Source organism: Lonchura striata, chromosome 3 (assembly GCF_050655825.1).
Source record: "Lonchura striata isolate lonStrDom1 chromosome 3, ASM5065582v1, whole genome shotgun sequence".
Lineage (NCBI taxonomy): Eukaryota > Metazoa > Chordata > Aves > Passeriformes > Estrildidae > Lonchura > Lonchura striata.
Window position 1 is genome coordinate 109,163,137 of NC_140705.1, and position 23,894 is coordinate 109,187,030.

The 23,894-nt window shown below is 38.5% G+C and overlaps 1 protein-coding gene across 4 annotated transcripts in view; it reads left to right on the forward strand.

Annotated features, from left to right (window-relative positions):
- Positions 1 to 23,677, forward strand: part of LRFN2 (leucine rich repeat and fibronectin type III domain containing 2) — a 150,821-nt gene extending 127,144 nt beyond the window's left edge. For all 4 annotated transcript variants that reach the window (XM_085576089.1, XM_085576091.1, XM_085576090.1 and 1 more), the window contains one exon: positions 18,218 to 23,677. In XM_085576089.1, coding sequence (XP_085432215.1) covers positions 18,218 to 19,136 — 919 coding nt within the window. In that variant the 3' untranslated portion in view covers positions 19,137 to 23,677. The remainder of the gene's footprint in view (positions 1 to 18,217) is intronic.
- The last annotated feature ends 217 nt before the right edge of the window (positions 23,678 to 23,894 follow it).

The window sequence follows — 23,894 nt, forward strand, 5'->3', positions numbered from 1 at the left end:
TTTCTTTAAAAATGTTTGATAAATGTTAGACAAATCATTTGAGCCTCTGTTTTATGACTTGACTACCCGTTTATCCTTCTGCTGTTTCTTCCCACCCCACTATATTTAGATACCTCTTTTGATAACCAATATTTTGCTGAGCACAGATAAATGAATGTATACGTAGGACACAATTTCATGAGCCAATATAGGGTGATCCTTATACATGTGTCCATCACAAACATGGTAACTACAGCTGAGATTATCACAACTGGAACAACCTTCTGTGAGGACTTGGAGATTAGAAATTCAATGCTGCTTCCAAGGATGTATTAACATACACAGTTCCCTAAAAATCCACTAAATTCTCTACTCCACCACAGAGGTAAAATGAGGTGCTTTCTTTTGCTGTAGAGCAGCCCAGGAATGGAAGCAGAACAGACTTTTCTGTGGGTTTCAGTCCTATTTTTCATCCTTAGAAACTATGAAAATTTAACTGCTGTTCAGTCAGATCTGGATAAGCACCAAAACTTTACAGAGACTGACTATTCAATGAAATATTCAAGCTTTTCTTAATAAAGCCTTTGTTAATTCTAGATGTCTACAGGTAGAACACCTCAGAAATTTTTGATCTATTTCCCCCAAAATAAGAAGTGAAACTATGGACAGCATAAGAAAAATATGTAGGAAATAATATTCTATTCCATTAATATTTTAAAGGTTTTTGCTGAAAAACAAGCTTCCTAAGTTCTGTTTTTGAAAATGGATATTTGAGCAGACTAACATTTTTTCTTGGACCTATGAATACTCTTATAAAGAACAAAAGATGCAAACAAAACTACTTCATTTCAATTTTTTTTTTTTAATAAACTGCAGATTCTGAGAACAAGAAGAGACTTTTCTGTTATGAATCCAGAAAAGCTCTTTTAAACTTCACAGCTGAAAATTACAGTGTGTAACAGAGAGTTAGCATTTTGGCAATCTCACATGCCTTCTGTTTTGTTTACCAAGAAGTTGAGTGGAGTTGTCAGCCTACACAAACAGGCTGCCTGTTCCCCCTGGAGAGGTTTCTGCACCCCCAGGTTCCAGTATTTAGTTCAGACAGTGATTGCAGAAGGCAGCTCAAGGAGGGTTGCCTTTCCTCTTCCCACCAGCTCCCATGCCCAGCTGGAGTGGGGTGAGAGCCACTCTCACTTTTCTGGTGGCCACATCTCAGGTGGACCCAAGAGCTGGACTCACCCTCACCTTGCCAGGAGAGGGGCAAGACTCTATCTCAAATAGTGATTTGGAGCTCTGAGCAGCCAGGAAGTCTGGGCTTTTGTGGCTGAGCCATTTCTTGACAATCCACTAGCCTAAACATAGTCCAGCTCTCTTTGATGCATGACTTTTTTTTCTACAGAGCTACCAGAAATAAAATATTTTGGTGGCTAAAATAGGCAGCTAGATCTCCAAGTGACTGATACACTACTCCCACAGGCAGCCCTTTTGGAAGCTGGTTCGTGATGCTATTATACTGCTGATTTTGGGGTAAGTTGTGTGCTTTACAGTGCATTTCTCAGCACAACTGCAATTGAAATGTCTGCCACAGACACAGATAGAGTGGACAATAAATATTGCCTTTCTGGCATTTTCTTTTTGCAAAGTGAAAAGCAATGAACAGAGTTTATAAGTGACAATAACCAGTCTTAAACTATTTCTCTAGTACCTCCTATCAGTGATCTGCTTTCCCCACTCTTGTGATACATGCACATGCTAATCTGAAAATGATACTCTGACTTGTGAAGAACCTCCTAGAGAGCTGGTGATTTTTGTTGGCTTGGAAGGATCCATGAGTTCATCTGCACCTGGGATGTTCCATCATTCTCAAATTCTCAGGCGTTGGGTAGCTATGACCCTGAGGGGAGTGCAATGTAAATATTAGAAAGTCAGATTATATGATCATGACTGCTATTAACATTTGGGAACCACCCCTTCCCACAAAGGCAAGAACATAAAAGCTGTCAAACTGTCAATCAAAGTCTTCTGGTGCAGTCTGCAGGTTCAATAAAACTGAGCATCTCTGTGTAAGCTAATGCTACAATTGTATGCATTAAGGTTTCAGTTGCCTTAACTTTTGTGAGTGAATATTCATTACTTTTACTGGCAGTCATGTCACAGCAGTCATATGGATCTTAGGCTGTATCAAAAAAGGTACTACATGGCCTTGTCTTCTTTGAGATCTAAGCAGAGCCTTTATAACTGACTTGACAGGGGCTGACAAACTTTCAGTCATTACTTGCCTCCAAGTACCAATCCTTCCTGAACATCACTGAAAGTAAGGCTGGTGGAAACAGCAGGTACTGACCATTTCAGAGACTGCTGGTTGTCTACTAGACTGGTAGGAAAGACCCTACCAAACTTTAAGCAGTGTCCACAGGTGCAAAAAGCATATGGCAGGATCAAAGTCTTTCTCTATCCTTGTTTTTTCCTCTGGGTAAGATATTAAGCTATGATCCATGAAGTGCCTCCTATCCTGTTCCACTGAAGTCTTGTGAATTGATTTTATCTCAGCAAGAAAAAGCTTGCAAAAAGCACTTGTACTTGACTAAACTAAGAGGATATTATGACACTTTACATTAGGCTGCATCTGAGATGGAAAAATATGAAAATGTATGCTTCTTTCTTGTTTCACTGTAGGGATGTTGTTCACTAGGGAGTGCCTTGGATTGTTGCATTACAATATTTTGAGCACTGCAGACACACCTCTCTATCTTTCAGGCTGCCTTCTGTGCTGTGGTTGATTGTGGAAGAGGTTTGGTCTAGACGTGTCCTTTGGGGTGTATTGCTGTTGGGGATGGTCAGTGGTCCCTGCAGCCATCCATCAGTGTCACCCTCCTGCTGGTTTTGATATGTCTGTGTCACAGCCTCAGGCTTTGCAAAGCCAGCAAGGCAAGGGGTGAGAGATTGCAAGAGCAGATTTCTTTTAAGAAATAATTACAGGCTTAGTGCATTGGTACAGATTAGGCCAGGTTTAATCAGCACAAGCTCAGCCTTAAAACAATTGCTAGTCATCACTGAAGGAATTATTAGACACAGTGTGCTTGTGACTGAGTGGGCAGTCTCAGTACCAGAGAGCTCACTATGTCCCCAGAGCACATACCCATGACTCTATTCTGATTTAAAACAAGATGAAAATGCTGTTGCCTTTGCATTTTTGCTACATTTTCTTTTATGGTCATATTGACCCATTTACTTAAAATTCACCTTTATCCAACTCATCCTACATCCACGGCAAAATTGTCTTCCTCCCATCCTTAGAAGTGTTCATTTCTGACATCAAACTTGCAATTTCTGCTTAGGTAAGGGGGCTGTGTTTCATTCAGTTCTCCTGGCTAGGTCTGCTTTTTTAATGACTTTGTAAACTTTTGTATAGGCAACTACAGCAGCTGTTTCTTTACCAAGCTTTAGATCTATTTTAGTCAGAACTATTGGAGGAATCATCTCCACCTGTACAAAATTGTCTTATAGACAAAGATGGAGCCAGCTGTTCCTTCAACTCATGGTAGCTGTCTCTTGAGTTATAGAAAGCATTTCCATTAGAGACTATTCTAGTTAAATACTTTTGAATATTGGTTAAAGCTTTATGAAATTCTCAAAGTATTTGCCTGACACTACTGAATGTTCAAAGAAAAAAGATCCTTTGTTGTCATCACATGGGTCACTCTGAAGATGTCCACAACTTCTTGAAGGAGACAGACTTTGAATCTGAGAAGATTGCTTTGGGATAAAATATTATGCAAACATCTCTCTCAAACTGAGAGCAGTGTAGAAATGTATAAGTTTGAAAATCTGTCTCTTCATATGATTAAAGGTTGTTATCTTCAGAGATAAGACGGTGTTCTATAATGTCACACAGAAATTATGAACACAAACAGGAGGAAAACTTCTGTACATTTGCTTTTGAACCTTATAAAACTTGTCCCTGAAAGTAGAGTAAATCCAAGCTTGCTGAGCAATATGTAAAAGGCCAGTTGTATTGGGAGTGGGCTTTCCTCTCTCGAGGAATCATCAGCATGTTGGAAAGCAGTAGACAGAGAAATGCTGAACATGAGCAGTTTGCAAAAGAAAAAGAGAAGCTATCATCTCTTAAATTCTCCGTTGGGTACGGTGTGATAAGTGATGCATACAGATACACTCCTACAAGATAACCCTTTTTTTAGGCTCTACCATATGTTCAGGAGCAGCAGTCACTTTTGTCTTCGTGCTGGAGGGAGGCTGAAGTGATTCATTCCATAGCAAGGTAAAAAAATATCCACATGGCAATGGCATCAGAAATATGACTATGAAAGTTCTGGGACACTTTAGAAAATAAAGAGGCCGGTATTTGCCAACAAATTCAGAGTGCATATGAGGAAAAAAGACCTGAGTGAAATCTGTGGCAGGCTACCTATATATTTACACCATGGAGTGAGAAATTATGCAGGTATTTGTAGAAACTTTTCTGTTCATTCACCTTTTCTATGGCACTGCAAAATGTTGCCAGCATGGGTCATTAAAGATCTACTAATTTTCTGAAACGTGGTTATGAATTTTAGTCATGACAGAATAAATTCTTTTCTACTGCTGAAATATTGAAACCAGTTAAGCATTCTTCAATATTTCATTGAAATTTAATTACTGTGAGTCAGAGTTTTATCTTCATCAGGTACATAGCCATATGAACTTAGGATCAGACTAATTTTTGACTTGTAGCTTATAGTCAGGTTATTGTGGAAGAGAAAAACACATGTACTGTGAAGAATCATTGGCTCTGTCTGGAGTTTCTGTTATCTGAGGTAAGTTAATTTTAGTCTGCCTATGAGGCATATTAGACAGCAAATTCTAAGAGTTTTGTAAAAGCCAATAGCTCATAGAAGTTTTCTGCAGTGCCACAGTTGTCTCCATCTCTGAATGCAGCCTATTCCAACCACCAAGTAATGATGTTTGGCACCATCACAATGATTTTTAGCACTGTCACAGTAGGGTAAATATCAATAGCATCAATATCAAATATCAATAAAAGATTCAGGCTTGAACATGGGGGAATGGTACAAATACACACCTGCAAAGACAGAGAGAACATGGAGGGGAAATGACTGCACCCTAAATGTCAAGTTTGAAAGCAATCTTGAAGTGAATGAGAAGCCCTCGAGACACTTGGACACAGGAATTTTTACATCTCTACTATCCCCTGAGAGAGGCACAAGGGATGAAGCAGGGATGTGGGCTGCTTGAGATATGTCCAGCCACGGTGGAAACAAGGGCAGCTCCCAAGCAGATTTTGAGGACCAAAGACAGCTCTTATTAGACAATTCCCACTTTGTTTCTATTACTATGTATATGAGGGAAATGTGGGGGTTCCTTTGGCGGGCAGTTTGGTACAGGCTACATCCTCCCATGTTGTACAGTCAGAGCTGCTGTTCAGCAGGTTTGCAGCTTCATTTCTTCTGTGGGTAACTATCCTTCCATCATTTTGGTGAGAGAGAGAAACAAGGAAGGAAATTAAACTTCTAAAAAAAATTAAAACCTCTACAAAGCTGGCTAGCATCCCCAGCAAGAAAGTAAGAAAGGCCATCTCATCAGTCAAGATGCTCATCTGGTCCTTATTCTCTCTTCATGTCAAAGACAGACATTCTGCCTTGCTGGAGTCCTGCCACAGGCTGATAGTTCTGCCTACCCTAATTCCACATGTCACAGGATTTGCACTGTCTGGGTGTGACCTAGAAAAGGCCCAAAACAACATTTACAGAGGTGAACTCAGAGCCCAGCAGCTGTGTATCAAGTGGTACAGACGCAAGTTTAGGACTCCCTCTAACCCAGCTCACTGCAGACAAGAAATTAGCATTTCTGCTAATTTTGCAGTACTTTGTAAGGGAGTAAAATTTCCTTATTCTCATCTTCATACACTCTGAGCTGCACTCTGGTACTTCTAAGGTAACCATTTACCGACAAAAGAAGGGAAAATGCAACAAAAGTGCAACAAAATTTGTTCTTTAATCGCTGCAGGTCTAAGAAATCTCCCAGCCCATACAGTAGTTACAAGGATCATGCTTTTCCTCTTCAGGTTTACGTTGGGTATTAGAAAAGTTGAGTAAAATGCTGATTACTATACTGGTAATACTCATGACAAATATGTGTGTTGGAAAACAGAGTCCTATAATTAATATACATAGAATGCAGTGCTGGCTGTGCTCTCCAAAGAAGCCTGAAATCTCGCATTTCTATGTAAGAATATAAGTATTTACTGTGCTTCTTTTCTAGGAATGAGTCTGACTTTTGACTTCTTAGTCTTTCTGAAGGGATCACACTGAGGTTTTGATGCTGCTTGGTGCAATGAATCAATGTTCAGCCCAACCTTTTTGTTTCTAAATATCAACAAACATTTGGCAAATTTTTACTACTGCTCATTTTGACAGGATGAGGACAGAATTCCCTTGTCTGATAGTAGAGGTGACTAATGATTCTGTATTCTGCAAGCATGCAAAAATTTTGCATTTAATACCATTGTGCATTTGATTTGCTTTTTATTCCACACTCCTTTTTAGCTCTCAGAGTAATTTTTGTGTGTTCTACTTATTTAAGCTATTTGGAATTACAGCAGGAAAGCTCAGAGATTTTTACAGAATGAAAATTTTGAGTTTTTCAGTCTTTATCCTTGAAGCTCTCCAAAGCAGAGCAATCTGTCATTACTCTTTGAAAGTTTTTCAAGCAAAGATAAAGAAAAATCCATTTGTTCATTTCTCTTTCAACAGTACAGAGCACTCTTGCATGCTATTCCACAGAATTTATAATTTTTCAGTAAAATTATTCACAAGCCGCTTTTCATTGTCTGTAATGACCTCATATGGATGCCTATAACAAGTAAAAGCTTTTGTTCTCCTGATAAACAGGGAAATATCCATGCCTGCAATAACCTCCAGGAATGATGACTAGCAATTAATCATGGTAAAGGAATAATAAAACTTTATAGCAGATCTGGATGTAGCTGCATCAACAAGCTTGATGCCATACCTATCATTTGTTGTATTTGGACATTTTGTGCAAACAATTTAACTTCTTGATCACCTGCTCACTGTCTGAGTCTATTTGATGTTAGAACCATATTCAGAATTTAAGCCAAAAGTGGGTAAAGCTCAAGAGCCAGATTAAAATTTTAATCACTTGGTGATGTTGAAACATAAAGAGAAATTCTGCTCTCTTCTTAATGTTAGGTGGAAACCTAAAGAGAACAATTGGAGTTCTCTTAAATAAGAGGGAGATGCAAAATTTGAGTAGTCCTATATTTATGAACTCATTTAATATGCAGCTTTGTTGAAGAGTAGGATTTCTTTCCTTTTCTGGAGCTTAAAAATCTTTTGCATACTTTTCGTGAGTGAGAACTAATTTTAGGATGGCCAAATATATATTTGCAAAGTATGTAGCTGATACGTGGAAGAGAAAAAATCCAAATAACACTGCTCAAGCTTTTCTCTTTCCAATGAGTTCACTAATAGGATGCATATCCTGGATTCTGGACTGCTGATATTAACTAGGCTGCTAGTAGTCTGCTTTTAGACTCCTAATTGTGGAGATTTTGTAAAATATAAAAAAATAGCAGACTACTTTTGCCAAATTTTGTTCATGTACCAGAAATCTGTGGCAGAAATCTAAGGTCCTTTATCAGATATATATATTGCTAAACAATAAAACATATTCCTAGACAACAATATCATGTTACTATTTGAAGCTATAACTGACTTCTCATTTTATTTCTCCTGGGGTCATTATAAACTAAAACTTGTTTTCTTACTGGATGGGTGTTACTTTCCTTTTCAGTAATGAATTTCACTCTTCACACAGTACAATTTCAGTTCAGGTTCAGCTTTGAAAGAAGCAGGGTGTCTCTGGCTGGTGAGCAGTGCTTTTGTCTAATTATGGTAGCACAAACTGAAAGGATGTAACTGTGTCCTATCCTTTAGTAGAGCATTCCAAAATTCAACATATCCATATCTTTCTAAGCTATCCAGTCCTTCTAGCCCTCCTTTTCCATTGTGTGCAATACCCAGAAAATGACAAAATGTCAAACCTCTGCTTTAGGAAATGCCTTCATTACAAGCTATGGGTTTGTTTTTTTTTTTTTTTTTTGGGGGGGGGGGGGTTGGTGTTTTTTGTTTTGTTTTGTTTTGTTTTTTTGGGGTTTTTTCTGCTTATTTTCCCACTTAGGAGACAATATTTTCTGACCATTAGTGATTTTTGCACCCTTTGTTCTTATTCTACATATATATAAAAAAAAAAAAATCCTGAATGTTACTGCAAAGTAAATTTGAATCATTTTGCTTTTCTTTACCTTGGGCAGCTCCATGGAAATTTCTGTTCCAAAATATTTTCTCTCTCTTCCAGCTCAGAATCTAGAAGTTTAATGATATTTTTGCTTATATATATTTTAAAAAAGGTTTCCTCAGTTTACAAGAAGCAAACAATTATTCTGTATCCCTTTTATACAGTAAAAGTTATTTCCAATGTTTGATAATTGGGTAGGTTCTCTAAACATAGGTAAATTATGTCTGTGTCTTTCGTGAGTTGATAGATGTTCTTTTGGTTTATTTTTCTAGAACTGGTAAATGCAATTCTCCTTTTCTCTCTTCTGGTAATTAAACTATTTTTCAACCTTCATGATAAGAGACATACTTGAGATTCTGGTAGATAACCATTCCTTGTCTCTTCAGAATATCCACAACAAGTTCAGTCACTGAGGTGAGGATGCTCTTGAATGATATGTGTTTAAAAATTTTAATAATGCATAAATTGTGTCTTAAACTGATGCTGAGACACTCTTTTGTACAAATAATATATCAGTGTATACACAGTTTCTATGGGTAGTGATGCCCATTTCATTTCATTTCATTTCATTATTTCATTTCATTTCATTTCATTTCATTATTTCATTTCATTATTTCATTTCATTTCATGGTTCTTTCTTTTGGTTGGAATAATTAGAATAGTCTTGTCAGCTGTTAGCTGACTCCACATTTCTCTTACCAGTGCACAAAGATTTTTTTGACAGAAGAACTAGAAACAGCATGTTGAAGTTTGCTTTGACCAGCCAATTACAAAATATGGGCAAACATAACTTCAGGCAGTGCCTGGAGTTTTTGTCATTCCAGCACGACCTTCTGGACATAAAATTATCCTGTGTAGTAGGACACCCAGTTTCTACATGACATGTGAGTTTTAACCTGGCATAAGTGCTCTGAACTGCAAGCAGGGACAAAATTGCTAGCAAGTCACTGAGGGTCCTGTGCATCTCAGCTCACATCAGCTCTCACAGAAAAAGGGGGTGAGCATCTGTTAGCCACTATAGGATCCCTTCATTATAATTTACACAAATCTCACTGCCTGGAAATAAGTGGAAAACCCCACTTGTAACTCTCAAGGACAGCATGAGGCTGAATCTGACAGCTGTGTTCTGCCAGGAAAATAGCAGATTCCCTTTTCTAAATTAATTTCATTTGAGTTTCTAAATGTGCTCATTACTTCTAAAGTTGCTCCCTTTTGGTAACCTCTGCTGATATGGAAGGAGGGCATTTCCTGATGTAACTGTCTAACACTGCAAAAAAGAATTCAGAATTACTTGAGTCAGAGAGAATAACCATGACCCTTCAGCCAAGTGTATGAGCCATTTGTCTATTAAAACCTGGGAAAAGTGTTTACCAGGTCCCAAATTCTGCTTAATGACTTGAACACCCCTTCCACAGAAAACTTTTGCCTCTCCTCATTTTTAGAAACAGGGTGGTTGCAGTATGTTGCTTCCACTGTCAGTTGCTAATTTTACATACTGTTGAGTAATCTGAAATATTCTGGCTGGCTCTTTGAAACATTGCTGTGAATTATGATAGTTTTATACCTCTACATTTACGTGTGGATACAAAGTGAATTCATTACTGGGCCTCTGCATTGTTTCCATAAATACTTCAGCTTCACGTTTACTAACAGAAATATTGTGTGGGCTTTCAATTACTCTGTTAATGAGCTTAAATATGTTTTAGTTGGATTTGAATTAATGTGAGGAATTTTTTTTCTGAGGCAGTTAATATAATTGAGGTGAAAGGTGCTCTGTATGCTGCTGAATAGCTTGGGTGTGACTGGATTAATCTTTAGTGCTGACAAGGCTTCCTAGAGTGTATCTGCTTTCCCTCTAAAGATAAAATTAAATGCTCAGGGCACTAAATTTCCCCTTCTGTTGTGTCCACAGGAAAGAAACTATAGCACAGATCAGGGAGGCTGAAAGTCTAATTCTGTGTTGCCATACAATATGAACCCAAGTGAGATTGTCCCAGAGCAGTAGCTTGCACCTGAACAGCTGAATGAGCACCTCCATTGATTCAAAGGATCAGAGGATGTTTCTGGTGATCTTCATCCAAGTGCCTCACCCACTGAGCCTGACTGCAGCCCCCTGTGGTTTGCAAGAGTTTTGTGAAAATTAGAAGGGGAAGAGGGCAATGGCAATGGAGGGAAGCAGAATATGTTGTACCATGGTTCCCCTTTCTCAGCCTTGTGAAATAATGTCCCCTAGAGGCTACACTTTCCTCTGTCACCTGATAAATTACTCCAAAGTACCCCCAGGGGACATTATTCAGCAGCCTATAAAAATTTTATATTCTCTGAGCCAATAGTTTAAAGTTTGGATTGTTTTTATTTTTTTTATTTTCCTTTATATCACAAGGCATATATTTAATATCAGTATCTCTCTGGCTCTTCTGACAGGCATATCAATTGCTTTTGACTCTACCTTCTCTTCCCCACCTCCAACCCCATTTTTCCAAAAGAGCAGGAAAGAACCTAAGCAAATTAGGAAATAATAATGAAATTATATGTGCTATGTCTTCTATTTGATAAGACAGATCCTCTGAAGGGCAGCTGGATGAGTGATTGTTGAGAAGATAAGTTCCAGAAAAGCAAGAAGGGATTTGTGTTTAATAATAAATGTTCCATCTGAAGGCAAAATTATGATTGCATATCATAAAACTCCCCAAAACTAATAAAATAAAAATGCAAGAAATTATTCATGCTGGGTTGATTTAGTGTTTACTGAAAAAGTCTGGCTACCTCCTGGTATTATCTGACATTTCCTTCTGTTGACATGACTGACAGAGGAGTTATACCCTGTTGCTAATGCTAACAAACATCTCTTTTCCCAGGACACCAGAAATAAACTCTCATTTCTTCAAAATGCAGGCCACAATAGGTCTGTTTCTTTCCCAGAGTTTAAATTAAAAAATCTTTAATCAGGTGCCAAAAGAGCAATCTCACACAGAAATATATTTGGTACTTTTTACCTAGGTTTATTTTTTTTTTTTGGTTTTTGTTTGTTTGGTTGTTTGTTTTTTTGTTTTTTTTTTAAATTCCTGAGGCCTGAAGACACATATTCAAGGATTTATTTTGAAATCTGAAGGGTCAGAAATTAATCTCCATTGTTAGCTTACTTAATTTTTAATAATATTTTAGATTCTATTTTCCTTCCATCACTACAGAAACTGGGGCTTTCCAGGATAAAAACACAGAAAAAAATTACACCACTATATCCCATAAAACTTTCAAACAAATCACAAAAGTTGGCAGCCAGCAAGAATGCTAAGTGTACAGCCCAAATTTGTCACTTGCATGCTCTTGCTCCCAGGCAATACATCATATGTGACATTTTCACTTCAATTTAGATCCTTCCAGTCTTCCTCTGATCTTTTTTTGCCTTTTTCTCACGAATTCTTAATCTCTGACCACCATCTGAGGGCTTTTCACTTCACTATCTTTAAAATTGTCTTGGCTTTGCTGAAAGAGCTTCACATTTTTACAGGATTTTCAATCTTTCTCCAGTATGCCCCCACAGGAGGAAAGTGGGGGACATCCCCATCTCCCCTTTCTCTACCAGTGTACTTCTATCCTACTGAGATTGCAGGGGGACACTCTGCCTGAAATGTAGGACCCTCTCAGACCATTCTACAACACTCAATGGCAAATTACCTGGAATATTCTTTTTTCTTCAGAAAAAAACATATGAAACGGTATTGACAGAAAAAAAAAAAAAAAAACAACAACAAATATCTTAAAAGAGGGGAAAAACTTATTAATTTATAAAAGGATCATTTTTGGCATTAAATTTTCCCAAAAAAATGAAAATTGTTCAGATTCCAGTGTTTAACTTTTCTGGACTGATTTCTAGTTCTGAGAGTAATATTTTGCATTTAAGTGAAAGCAACTTTATCTAAGAGGAAATTTAGGACTGCACAGTGAGACTGGTATTTCCACAGTAAGGCTTTACTATACAGAAAAGATAGTGTGCTAAGTAGCTGGAATATGATTTTACAAAACAATTGCTATTTCATCCTTGCACCCCTTTCTCTTTCTTTTCCCCTCCTCATCACAAATTATAGTGAATAATGACACCACTGGTTAGAAGTTGCTCTATAATTAGTGTATCGTCTACAACAGCTACAAAATTCACACCCAAGGAATTAAGCTTTTTTAACTTTTTTTTTTCCACCTTTTCCTGATACAGCATTTAATAAATTAGCACGACTCTATTTTGAAATCCTAGCATTCATTTCAGAAGAGAAATTGTATACAGGTAATATATGGACCCAGATGATAAAACAAAAATTGTGTGTATGTAGTATATAGCCCTGGGAAATATATTGAAAAGAAAAGAGAAAAGAAGAGAAAGAAGAGAAAAGAAAGGAAAAAAAAAAAGAAAAGGAAAGGAAAAGAAGGAAAGGAAAGGAAAGGAAAGGAAAGGAAAGGAAAGGAAAGGAAAGGAAAGGAAAGGAAAGGAAAGGAAAGGAAAGGAAAGGAAAGGAAAGGAAAGGAAAGGAAAGGAAAGGAAAGGAAAGGAAAGGAAAGGAAAGGAAAGGAAAGGAAAGGAAAGGAAAGGAAAGGAAAGGAAAGGAAAGGAAAGGAAAGGAAAGGAAAGGAAAGGAAAGGAAAGGAAAGGAAAGAAGAAAGAAAAGTAAAGCAACATAGTCTAGTTATTATAGAAATGAGTCCTGGAAGTTGCAAATACCTTCCCAAAGGAATTGCCTTGACAGGTTCTGTGATTAAAGCAGTTTTAAACTAAAACTAGATAGTATCATATCCCTCTTTTGATGGAGAAGAGGAAGAGAATTGCCTAGCCAATTAACTTAATCTGGGTTTTGTCTAATTTGTCTGTTTTGCATAACCGCAGAATTAACCAGCAGTTCAGTCCTGCTAATCCCCAGTGCTACATAGAAGAAAAGAACCATTTGTATATTACAGTGTAATCACAATATCTACTAATTTCCTCCGATACACTACAGGCCTCTTTTGAGAGGAGATTGCTGGCATTATCCCCATTTTATAAATTAGGAGCCTTACAGTACAGCAAAATGATTTCACAGGAACTGAGAGTTACTGATAAAGTGGAGCCTGATATCAGTGAAGCTGATAAAGGAAGAATAAAACTCAGTTATCCTAAATTCTCAGCACAGTTCACTCTCTGCAAGATTCAGTGCCCATTTGCATCTGGGATTATGACAGAAGTCTGCAGCAAACCTTTTCCCCCTGCATTTCTAACTAATTTATTTTCTAATTTTCTTAATATCACCACACACCAAAGTGAATAATTACAAAATTGCTTGTTTCTGTATGTTGTGTCCACAAGGACATAACAAGGACATTTCAGTGGTGACACAAAATAAGATTGACTTCAAATAAGAGTTCAAGCACTCCCCTTTTTTAAAAAACATCTCATGGACTCATTTTGGCGCTTTCACAAAGTGAGACACAAATCTCCATGGATTGATGGGAATGCAGTGGTTGTAAAAGCCCTGCAGACCTTCAAGGCTTCATAGCTCTTTATCCCACATTGATTCTCCAAGGAGCATCTGCCTACTGGTGTTCTATTTCAGACACTTATGCCATGCCCCAGTCCTGGCCATAGGTCTCCTCTTTTTCCAGTAACTAAAGCTATTGTACCACAGGGTGAGAATAGAGGGCTTTTTCTTGTAAATTAAGGACAGTTGTAAGACCCTTATCCTCAATTCATTCCTTATAGAGGCAAGGTTTTTGGGATATTTTGACCTTCTGATAGGATTCAGAAGCTGGATTAAGAATCAGATAACAAAATCCTGGCAGGAATGTAGAGATTTGCCTGCTCCTCCTACTCCAAAGAGAATAAACCAAATGAGAAAGGCAGAATTTACTGTGTCTTATGTGTGTGGACAATGAGATTTCCATAAGATTTTCAAATTGTATCTTGACCTAGCTAGAACTAAATATACACTTTTCCCTTTGACATATTTGTGTGTTTGTTTGCTTTCCCAGTCCTCGCTGCTCCACGACTCCTTAAATTGGATAGATTAAAACCTTTCATAACCTATAATCTATAAGCAAGTCTTTCATTAGTTGATCTCCTCCTGCACTTAGTCAAATGTCACTTTTTCTTTTTCCTGAAGAAAAGCTAGAATCAAATTTAGACCTGTATTCCTCTTTTGTGATAAGAAGTTTTGTGATTGTCCATCTGCCCTGAAGAGCAGGTGGCCAATATCAAGCTTGTTGCTTCAAGATACCACAACTGTTAAGTATGTTTGCTTAACCATACTTATGGTTAAGTATGTTTGCTATCTGAGGGCTTGCAAGTGAACACCAGGATCTTCTGCGTTCCTAAAGCCAACAGCTTTAAAAAGCTATTTTTGAATTTTAATGCACCAGATCCTTGCTATTTGAAACCAACTTTCTGTGTTTAGGTGGTGAGTGGACTGAACAAAGCCTTGCAAGATCTCTGCCTAGACTCAGTTCTTTTGGCCCCTGGTAGATTTATGGCAGCTCTGTGCTATTGAGCCCCAGACTTAAGGACATGGTGGTCCATAATTAATGGCACTGCACATATGGAGCAGCCATGAAGAGACATCTCCTTTGAGGCAGAAAAGCAAAGATTGCAGAGGCATCTTGCAGCTACCTGTGTTGGGGACAATCAAAGAAAGAGTCATCAATATCCCAGAATGAAAATGTGTCTGCATCGATTTTAGATGTGGGGAGTGTTAAGAGATTTCATCCATCATATCTGACTGGCAGAATGTTTGGGGAGGGTAGAGCAATACATGGAGCCATGCCAAAATACTCTTAAAATTTGGCAAGTTTAAAAGAACACAACTGCCTTCCCTTTAAGATAGAAAAATGAGTCTGAAATTAATTACTTAACTCCTAATACTCCTGAAATTGCTGCTTATTCCTATGTTTAGCTGTTCCTTAGCAGAATAATCTGAATATTTTACAAGAACATTTAAAGTTTATTTTCAGAAACACTCAAAATTGTTTATTTTAGATGTGTATGGAGAGTTGATTGCTTTTTCCTTAATTGAGATTATAACTGTAATCTTTTAAAAACACACTAGTCCCAATATTATCACAGATGTAGCTTCCAGGATTCATTGCATTTAGAAATTACTCAAATTCTTTCAAAGGCTAAGATGAAGTTTTCATTATAGCACATTTCAACACAGTTAACTTGTCTAAGTTTTAGAACTAGTTATGGCCTATCTTCTGTACATTTACAAATGGATTGACTATATACTTCTTGCCACTATTCACTACCCGCCAGTCCTTGAAATATTCTAAGCAGTTACATTTCCTTGGAAGCCTGTGTGTAATTGTGTTTGAAGAAAGCAAGTTGTAAATGATTTGGACTATCAGTGTCCACTGAAATTGGGCATTGGAGTGTGAGGCTGAACAACTCTATTTCTACTTGTTCCTAATGAGGTTTTACAGTGAAATGACTTCTGAATGATGTAAAAAAATCCAGAATTTTTTAAAGTTACATATAAAATTTATATATATATATATATATTTTTTTTTTTTGTATGTTCATTTCCTTTTTAAAAAGAGCCACATCCTTACCTGGGGCCAGACTGAAGGGTTGTGTAAGTGGTGAGAAAGCCTACATGCAAAGACAAGTGCAAAGCTCTAAACTGTGTAAAGCCAGGTGTTTGCTGCTTGCTTGGAGACTGTGGTCTCTCTTGTCTCTGTGCTTCACCTGTGGAAAGCCAAAGGAACCACTCTAACAAGTGGTGTTTTAGTCCTGTTTTTCCAAAGGTTATGACCCAAATCCAAGACCCAGCTTGTGGGGCTGACTACTCTTTCTGCTAACAGCACAACTTGTTTGTAATGAGGTTTTACAGTGAAATGACTTCTGAATGACTTAACAACTACAGAATTGTTTAAGTTTTGGTCTGGGAGTGGTGGTGAAAACTGAAATACAGCACTACAGAAGGAGATAGGAAGCAACTGGTGAAACTATTCAAAGGTTTAAAATCAAATGTTTGACAATCAATAGTATTCTGTTATTCCATATATCATCCTTAGTGTGTGCACATATACTTGAACAATTCAACAAAGTGCAATCTGCTGTAAGCAGAGGTGTTCTATTCACAGAGCCACAGGCAGAGCAGAACAATTAGAAATAGCTTGAGACCAAATATTTCAACTTTTGGAACAATTTTAGCAACAGTGTCTGGAGTGTTTCATGAGGGTTGCTTTATGACCTCTCGGCTCATTCTGAATAGCTCATCTATATCTGTGTCAAACAGCTACATTGGGATGATAAATGTGCCTAGAATTTCAAATACAACATTGAGTAAACCTGCCAGATGATGTTTATATTACAAATGTCTCTCACCTATATTTCTTTTCCCTACAGAGTTTTTTATGGTGCTTGTTTGCTTTTTAAAAAGGAGCCACATCCTCGCCTGTGGCCAGACTGAAGGGTTGAGTAAGTGGCGTGAATTCATAAATGCAAAGATGACCAGAAAATCATCTTTGCAGTGCCTTGACATTGCTGCTTCTCTGTGCAGGTCTGTTCCCTCCCACTGCACAGAAGGTGCTGTGCAGAGCTGATTTGTGCTGGCTGTGGCAATGATTTGAGGCTAAAGAAGCCTGGTGTTCTACAAGGAATCTGCCTTGTCCCTGTGCCCAGGCTTTACCCTCCCAAATAATCAAACCAGCTCACTGTGTGCTCTAAGTGCCTGTAGGACTCCCTCGTTGCTGGTGCAAAAGACCTGCAGATCTAAGTCATAATTAATGGCTGTTTTAATTTCAGCTTTTTTTCTCTCACCCAAGCCTGTAATGTAGCAGTAATGAGAAACATGCATGAGGTATCTCTCTGGTGTTATTCTTGGCTACCTACCAGGCACCAAATCTGGGATTCTCCACTCTGTTCAGCTAATGTGCTGCAATTTTCACTGGTTTGAAATGGGGGTAGACCATATTCATTCCCATCTGCTAATTTTTAATATTAGTGATGCTCTAAGATTGCATGAGTTCAAGTGACTGCTTAAGTGTTATGGCAGCGAAGAATAATGTCCATAAATGTCCCAACTTGGAGCACAGCTTTAGCCTAGCTATTTGTTTTTTTGGGAATGGATTTATACATGAGTAGAAATTTTTATTTTAAAGAAACCTTCTTATTTCCATACCTACATCTTCCTACCTATCCTCACACTTCCACAGCCCATACTGCCACTGCCAGCATTCCTTTTTCACTCACACAGGAGAAGGTGTTGCAGTGATAAATTTCTGGCAAAGATGATGATGGTAGCATCATTTTTAGGAGATATTTCCCACAGTGAGTAGTAGGAGGATGAGGAAAGTAAGTGGGAGAGTGGAGAAAAAGAGAGATATGGCTGCCTGCCTTTCATTCTCAGTCAATGAGAAAACTAAGTGTAGACCCTTGCCTTCACAAGGTAAGTAACCTGCTGATGTTAGACAGTAAATGTTCAGGCACCTGTGATGTGACAACTGCCATGTTGAGACTCAGCAAACAAAAGGGTCATTTGCATACTCAGAAAGAACTGCTCTTTGTATGCTTTTGTTCTGAGTTATTTGTTCAATTTTGAATATATTTCAGATTAGGACAGATGCAAGTGAGGAGAAAAAGAACCCCCAGTTTAGTTCAGTCTGCTTTTTCTTAGTCCCTTTATTGCACAGTTGAGAGCTGGCTCTCGAAACTTGCGTGTTACTGAATGCTGAGATGTTGAATCCTCAGGAGCTGGGAAACTGGAATGATTATTTGAATTTTATGACTGAATTTTATGGCTCCTCTCTGCCAGTACTTGGAACAGTTAATATCACATTGTTCTAATCTCTGTTCTTTCTTTTACCTCATGTCAAGGTAATCAATTGTCAATAACCAATTCTTTTTTCTTTTTCTTTCTTTTTTTTTTATTTTTATTTCAAGGATGATACCAGCTACAAACAAGGCCTTTGTTGTAACCAACCTTGTTTCTGGAACAGGCTATGACCTCTGCGTCCTGGCAATGTGGGATGACACGGCCACAACCCTCACTGCCACCAATATTGTGGGATGTGCCCAGTTCTTCACCAAGGAAGACTACCCTCAGTGCCAGTCGATGCACAGTCAGTTCTTGGGTGGGACCATGATTCTGATCATTGGGGGCATCATTGTGGCCACTCTGTTGGTGTTTATTGTAATTCTCATGGTCCGCTATAAGGTCTGCAGCAATTCCCAGGGCAAGATGTCCAACGTCAGCAACGTCTACTCGCAGACGAACGGAGCACAACCGGTTCAGAACGGAGTCTTGCCCCAAGTCAATCCCAAAGTGGTGGTGAGAAATGAACTGATGGAGTTTAACTGTCAGTCTGCACGGAGCAGCATCTCCTCGTCCTCCAGCTCTGCAAATAGCCGTGACTGTGACAACTACAGCCTCCAAAGTGAACAGGGCACATTGTCCAGTAAATGGAGGCCTCCTTCCCGGTCAAAACACAATATTGACCGGCTAATGGGAGCTTTTGCCTCCCTGGAACTGAAATGTCAGAAAAAGGAGGAGATGACAGACTCCAGAACTTCCACGGTGGCCCGCCACACGGACAAAGAGCCACTGCTGGGCCAGACAGAGTCCAAATTCCGCAGCTTCCTCATGTTGCCTCTGGAGGGCAAAACTAAACGTAGCCATTCTTTTGACATGGGGGACTTTGCCACATCTCAGTGTTGCACCTACCCAAAAAAGATAACGAACATTTGGACAAAGAGGAGCCTCTCGGTCAACGGCATGCTTTTGCAGTATGATGACAATGACCTAACAGGGGCCAAAGGGACTTTTGGGAGCTCAGAGTGGGTAATGGAAAGCACGGTGTAAATATCAGCGTCTCCCCGCTTCTCTTCTCCCCTCATGTGTTATAAAGCACGGTTTGCTTCAGGGCCGTGCAATTGGAAAGAGAGGGGAGGAAACATTTTCTGTTGTACTGGCCAAAAAGATAGGCAAGCAAGTTACAGGAATAGTAAAAGAGAAAGAGGGTCATGAAATGTGAATAGGCACATATGGTACCATTCCTGTCTGGCCCCAACTAAACCATGCGTGAATGTTTCAAGGAATTTGCTAGTTGTATTTAGCATTGCTTTCCAAAAGTTACTCAGACTCCTGGTGAACTTTCACACAAGATTAAACAAGGAGGATGAAAAGGGATTTAACAGCAGAAATTTAATTTTACAGGGTTTCTTTTTACTTTCTTTGTTTTTGTTTTAATGGCACCTCTTTTTGTTGTTGTTGTTTATTTTGTTTGTTTGTTTTTAACCACAGAAATACACTTCTGTGGATATGACTGGTGCTAGGATATATCTGGTTGTCATTCCAAGGAATTTTCTCAAAAGTGCAGGCAGGGCACCCACAGGGGCAGATCAGACTAAATTGTTCAGCATAATCTCATGGTCTTAACTGTGAAATCAGGGCAAACTGTATTTGCTGTTGAATGGACTTTTGTTTGGTATTTAACTATTTCTCTTCTGTTTTTGATTTGTTACTGCTTTTGAGTTGCTTTTTTCACACAACACAAGGTAAGTTTCCATGCATATTTTGTTTTGTTTTCAGCCTCATCAAATCCCCCAGATGGAAAGGAGGATATGTGTAAAGGTGAAATATCTGATGTACTGTATAACCCACTTCTAATACCATCCCTTTTTGTCCCAGGGAAAATTGAATCTAGGGACAAATAATTAAAAAAAAAATAATCATTTTTCTTCCATCTCCTTCATAACCTCTTATTGTCAATGCTCAAGGCAGATTGTAGAAAATATCGATATCTGTAGGGATGCTGCTATCAAAGATGGGGAAAATAGTTATCAGCATACTCTAATAAAGGATAAAGAAAGGGAAAACTAAAGAAGCTCCTGGGAACTCTCCACATTATGGATAGCAGTGGCTTCTGGTAGGGGTCATGCTCTCACTCCACTAAAATGACAGACTGGCACCCTACTGTGACAAAAACTCCTTGTCTGTACGGTCACCATGGCATATCTTGACTGTATCAGTAACATCAGGCATATTAAGTTTCTGTATATTTCAGGGGATTGGTTATGTTCAAAATTAGCCACAGAAGCTGACTAAAATTTGGGTATCACAGAGGAGGGGATGTCCCATGTATCCCCTGCATTACATGAATCCCTTCCCCAGTCTGGTGCACTCCCCTGTCTCTCATCCTCAGGAAGACACTTATAACAGGAGCTCTTCAGAGTTTGTAAATGGATTCTCAAATTGGTTTTGGGGAGCATTGCTGTGATTGTAGGAATACACATGGCCCATCCAGCAGAATTAATTTTCCTTACCAATTTTACTGTGATTTCTAGCATTCTGCTGGCTACTGCAACTGTCCTGTCATTTGTTTATTTATTCATTTGACCAGCTGTTGGGAACCATTCTGAAATTGCACATTGTTACTATGATTTTGTAAAAGAGGCGGAGAAAGTATGCAAGGCACAGAGAAAATAACACATGAAAAAACTCTATGTATATTTTTTTTAAAGGTTCAGAGATATATTGTGACATGGCTGTGTACCTGATCTTGTATTCGTCATGTTTCCTACTTGGCGTTTTAGATAATGACATCCCTGTGATCAGAATATTTTTTCCTTTATTTTCTTTCTCTCTCTTTTTTTTTTTTTTTTTTGCTACAAAATGTACAGTAAAAAAATATCCTTGGGAAAAAAAAGTCCCTGCTTTTCATTTATTTGTTATTCTGTGGTCTGCTTTGAAACCTGAGAAATAATTATTTTTTAAATTATCTTTAAAATTTAGACATTTGCTTTTTCTTTCCCACAAAATGTCCTTGACTTCAGGATTTGGGGTATAAAGCAGGAATCAAGAAATACATACCTTTTTGGGATGCATGAAAAGAGATTTTGTAAAAGGCATTTCACCTCTTTTTCTGTTGTTACATTTATACAAGTCTATATTACTAGAGTACTCTAAACCCTGGTCTAAAATCTGCAGACAGAAGAGGTAGCAGTTTTAGACTTAGGACCTGACTTTCTGTCTGTTTTTGCTCAGATACTTGCACACCAACAGCATTAATAGATTCAAGAGAGATCCAGACAAACTTTGTTTGGAACATTTTTCAAACTCTCTGGTTTTCTCACACTTTCTGAGACGAATGACACCTCCAGTGCCAGAATCTACATAATCCAACTATCCAGATGGCAGTTCATATTAACCATTAATGACATGTACATTTATGTTGCACTGAAAACTCCTTAAGAAGTTCTTGTAGTGAGTGAGTAATATTCTTTGCCTTGTTCCACTGTGGTGCAGTTGGATTTTTTATGTTGCTACTTTACTCTGACCATGACATCTGGGTTGTTTTTAATTTAGACATTGAGTTAATCTTAAATATTAGGAACATATGCAGCCGTGAATTTTCAAAGTATATCACATACTCAAAGAGCAATACTCTTTCACATTCTCATATAAAATTAAAAGAAGTAAGCCAACAGATGCAGTTTTAAAATAATGGATAGTTGCCAAAGAACCAAGGTAATAAATTTCACACTCTAGCAGCTGCATTTATTATGGTTAATCATAATATTAATTCATTTAGCTGTAATGAATGAGGCTCAATCCACACCAGCTGATTTGCAAATACTGAGTAAAATTAAACAAGTGCTGGGCAATTACCTTTTTTGCTCACAGTACTTGAAAGGAAGAGGATTCAGGGACTCGGAGGTGAGGCAGGGAGTTAAGTCAGCAAGTAGCCAGCCCTCAGGAAGAGTTGGGGCTACTTATGGGTTGTGATCATCCTTTAAGTGCCATCAGTCACTGCCCTACTGTTGGAATCTGAGGCATTGATGATCCCGAGATTGTAGAAAGTCTCTGTCTGTCAGCCCCGCTGCCAAAGCAGAAGCCATAATTGGTCTGTGCTGGTTCCAAGGTTGTTTACTCTGTTTATCTCTAACATGTTCTGCTGCCCTGCCCAGCTCTGTCCTGCAGGGCAGCGTGTGGGGCTCTGCCCTCAGTGGGATGTTACAAACATTAAATACCAGAAACTCCCTGGGCTGCATTTACAATAACGTGCCAATATCTGTCACCTACGTTGGACAGTGTGTCCCCAGCCTGAACCAACAGAAAAATGCCAACACCACAGTGAAACATGGAGGGCATGGAGAAGGAGAAAAAGGACAAGACACACCCAATTTCCTCCATCTTGTCCCCTTTGGACCCCTAATCTAGAATCCTAAAATTTTACTTTTGCACCTGTGCCACACTTAATTATTAATGATATCAAACACTCAGAGCTTGTAATTTATCCTGTAAGATTGAAAACTCTTTTCCATGGACAGAGATCACAGACAGTGTCTCTGGGGGCTCTGTCCAGGGGCGTTCCTGACCCCTGCCAGGGTCCCAGACCTGCCAGGGCAGCCAGAGGGAAGCCCTGGATTCCCACACCCTACTTCCACTATCAACAAAGCAGGCCTTTGGAATTATCCTGGGGCTTCCTCTGAATCCCTCTGAGAGCTGCTGAAGGCAGCTCTGTAGTTTGGGTTACATTCTGAATCCCTGCCCTAATTGCTAAAGTGAAATTAAGGCCCCAGGGTCCTCCACACACAATCTGACCAATCTCTGCCTTGCCTCTGTTTTCCTGCATGTACCTCACTCAGCACCCCTGGGTTTGATTATTCTTCTCTAGTGCTGCCATACTACTATAGTAGGGATTCTTTTTTGCCTCACTTCTGAGCACAACCACACATCAGTTTTTCCTGAAATGATGAAAAAAAGATGCCCCTTTATTTGGTGCAATAAATATTTTCAGTCATCATTGAGGAGCTGAGATAGCTTTAATGGCCTAGCCCTCTCATCTCAGAACAGAGAACTTCTACACTGAGAAGTTTATACAGTGTCTCTCAAGTTAATATCAAGTTTGATGTGCAGCTGCACCCACCATGTTTTAGAGGCAAAAGTCAGGTAGTGCAGATAGTAAGGAAAACAACAGATATCAACAGAAGCCTTCAGAAAAGAGAAATCTGAGACATTAGGGGGACTAGAAAATTTTAAGTGAAGTCTATGGGAATAATTAAAGACATCTGCATATGCATATGTAACGCCTGTAAGTTAATTTTTCGAGGTGTTTTATAATAGATTTTTTTCCTAAAAATGTATGTCATTTTCTTGAAACAAGAAGATATGAGTCAACTATTAAATTACACAGTTAGGCCTACTAAAAATCCAACCCAAATCCCCAAAATATCATCCTATCATTCTGGAGAATATTAAACAAGATGACAAAATGGAAATTTCTGAAAGTGCTGATTATGTGGATTTCATTTGATGTCTGCTAAGAATCAAATGGTTGTATGAAATGAAAATAAAAGTGTGTGCGTGTGCCTGTGTATGTACATGTGCATAGCAAAGCAGACCAGACTTTTCCTTACATTTATATCCTTACAGATTACATTAATTGGAATATACTTCTGGTTTCAAATGTTCTTTCTGAGTTTTCCAGCTCTAGAGAGCAGCAAACTTTCCCAATTCCTCAGAGGAAGATAACTCGTTTGATATACCTCCAAACTACACATTGTACTTGGTTATAATTGGGATTAATTCACTTGTAAAACAATGCACAACAAAGAA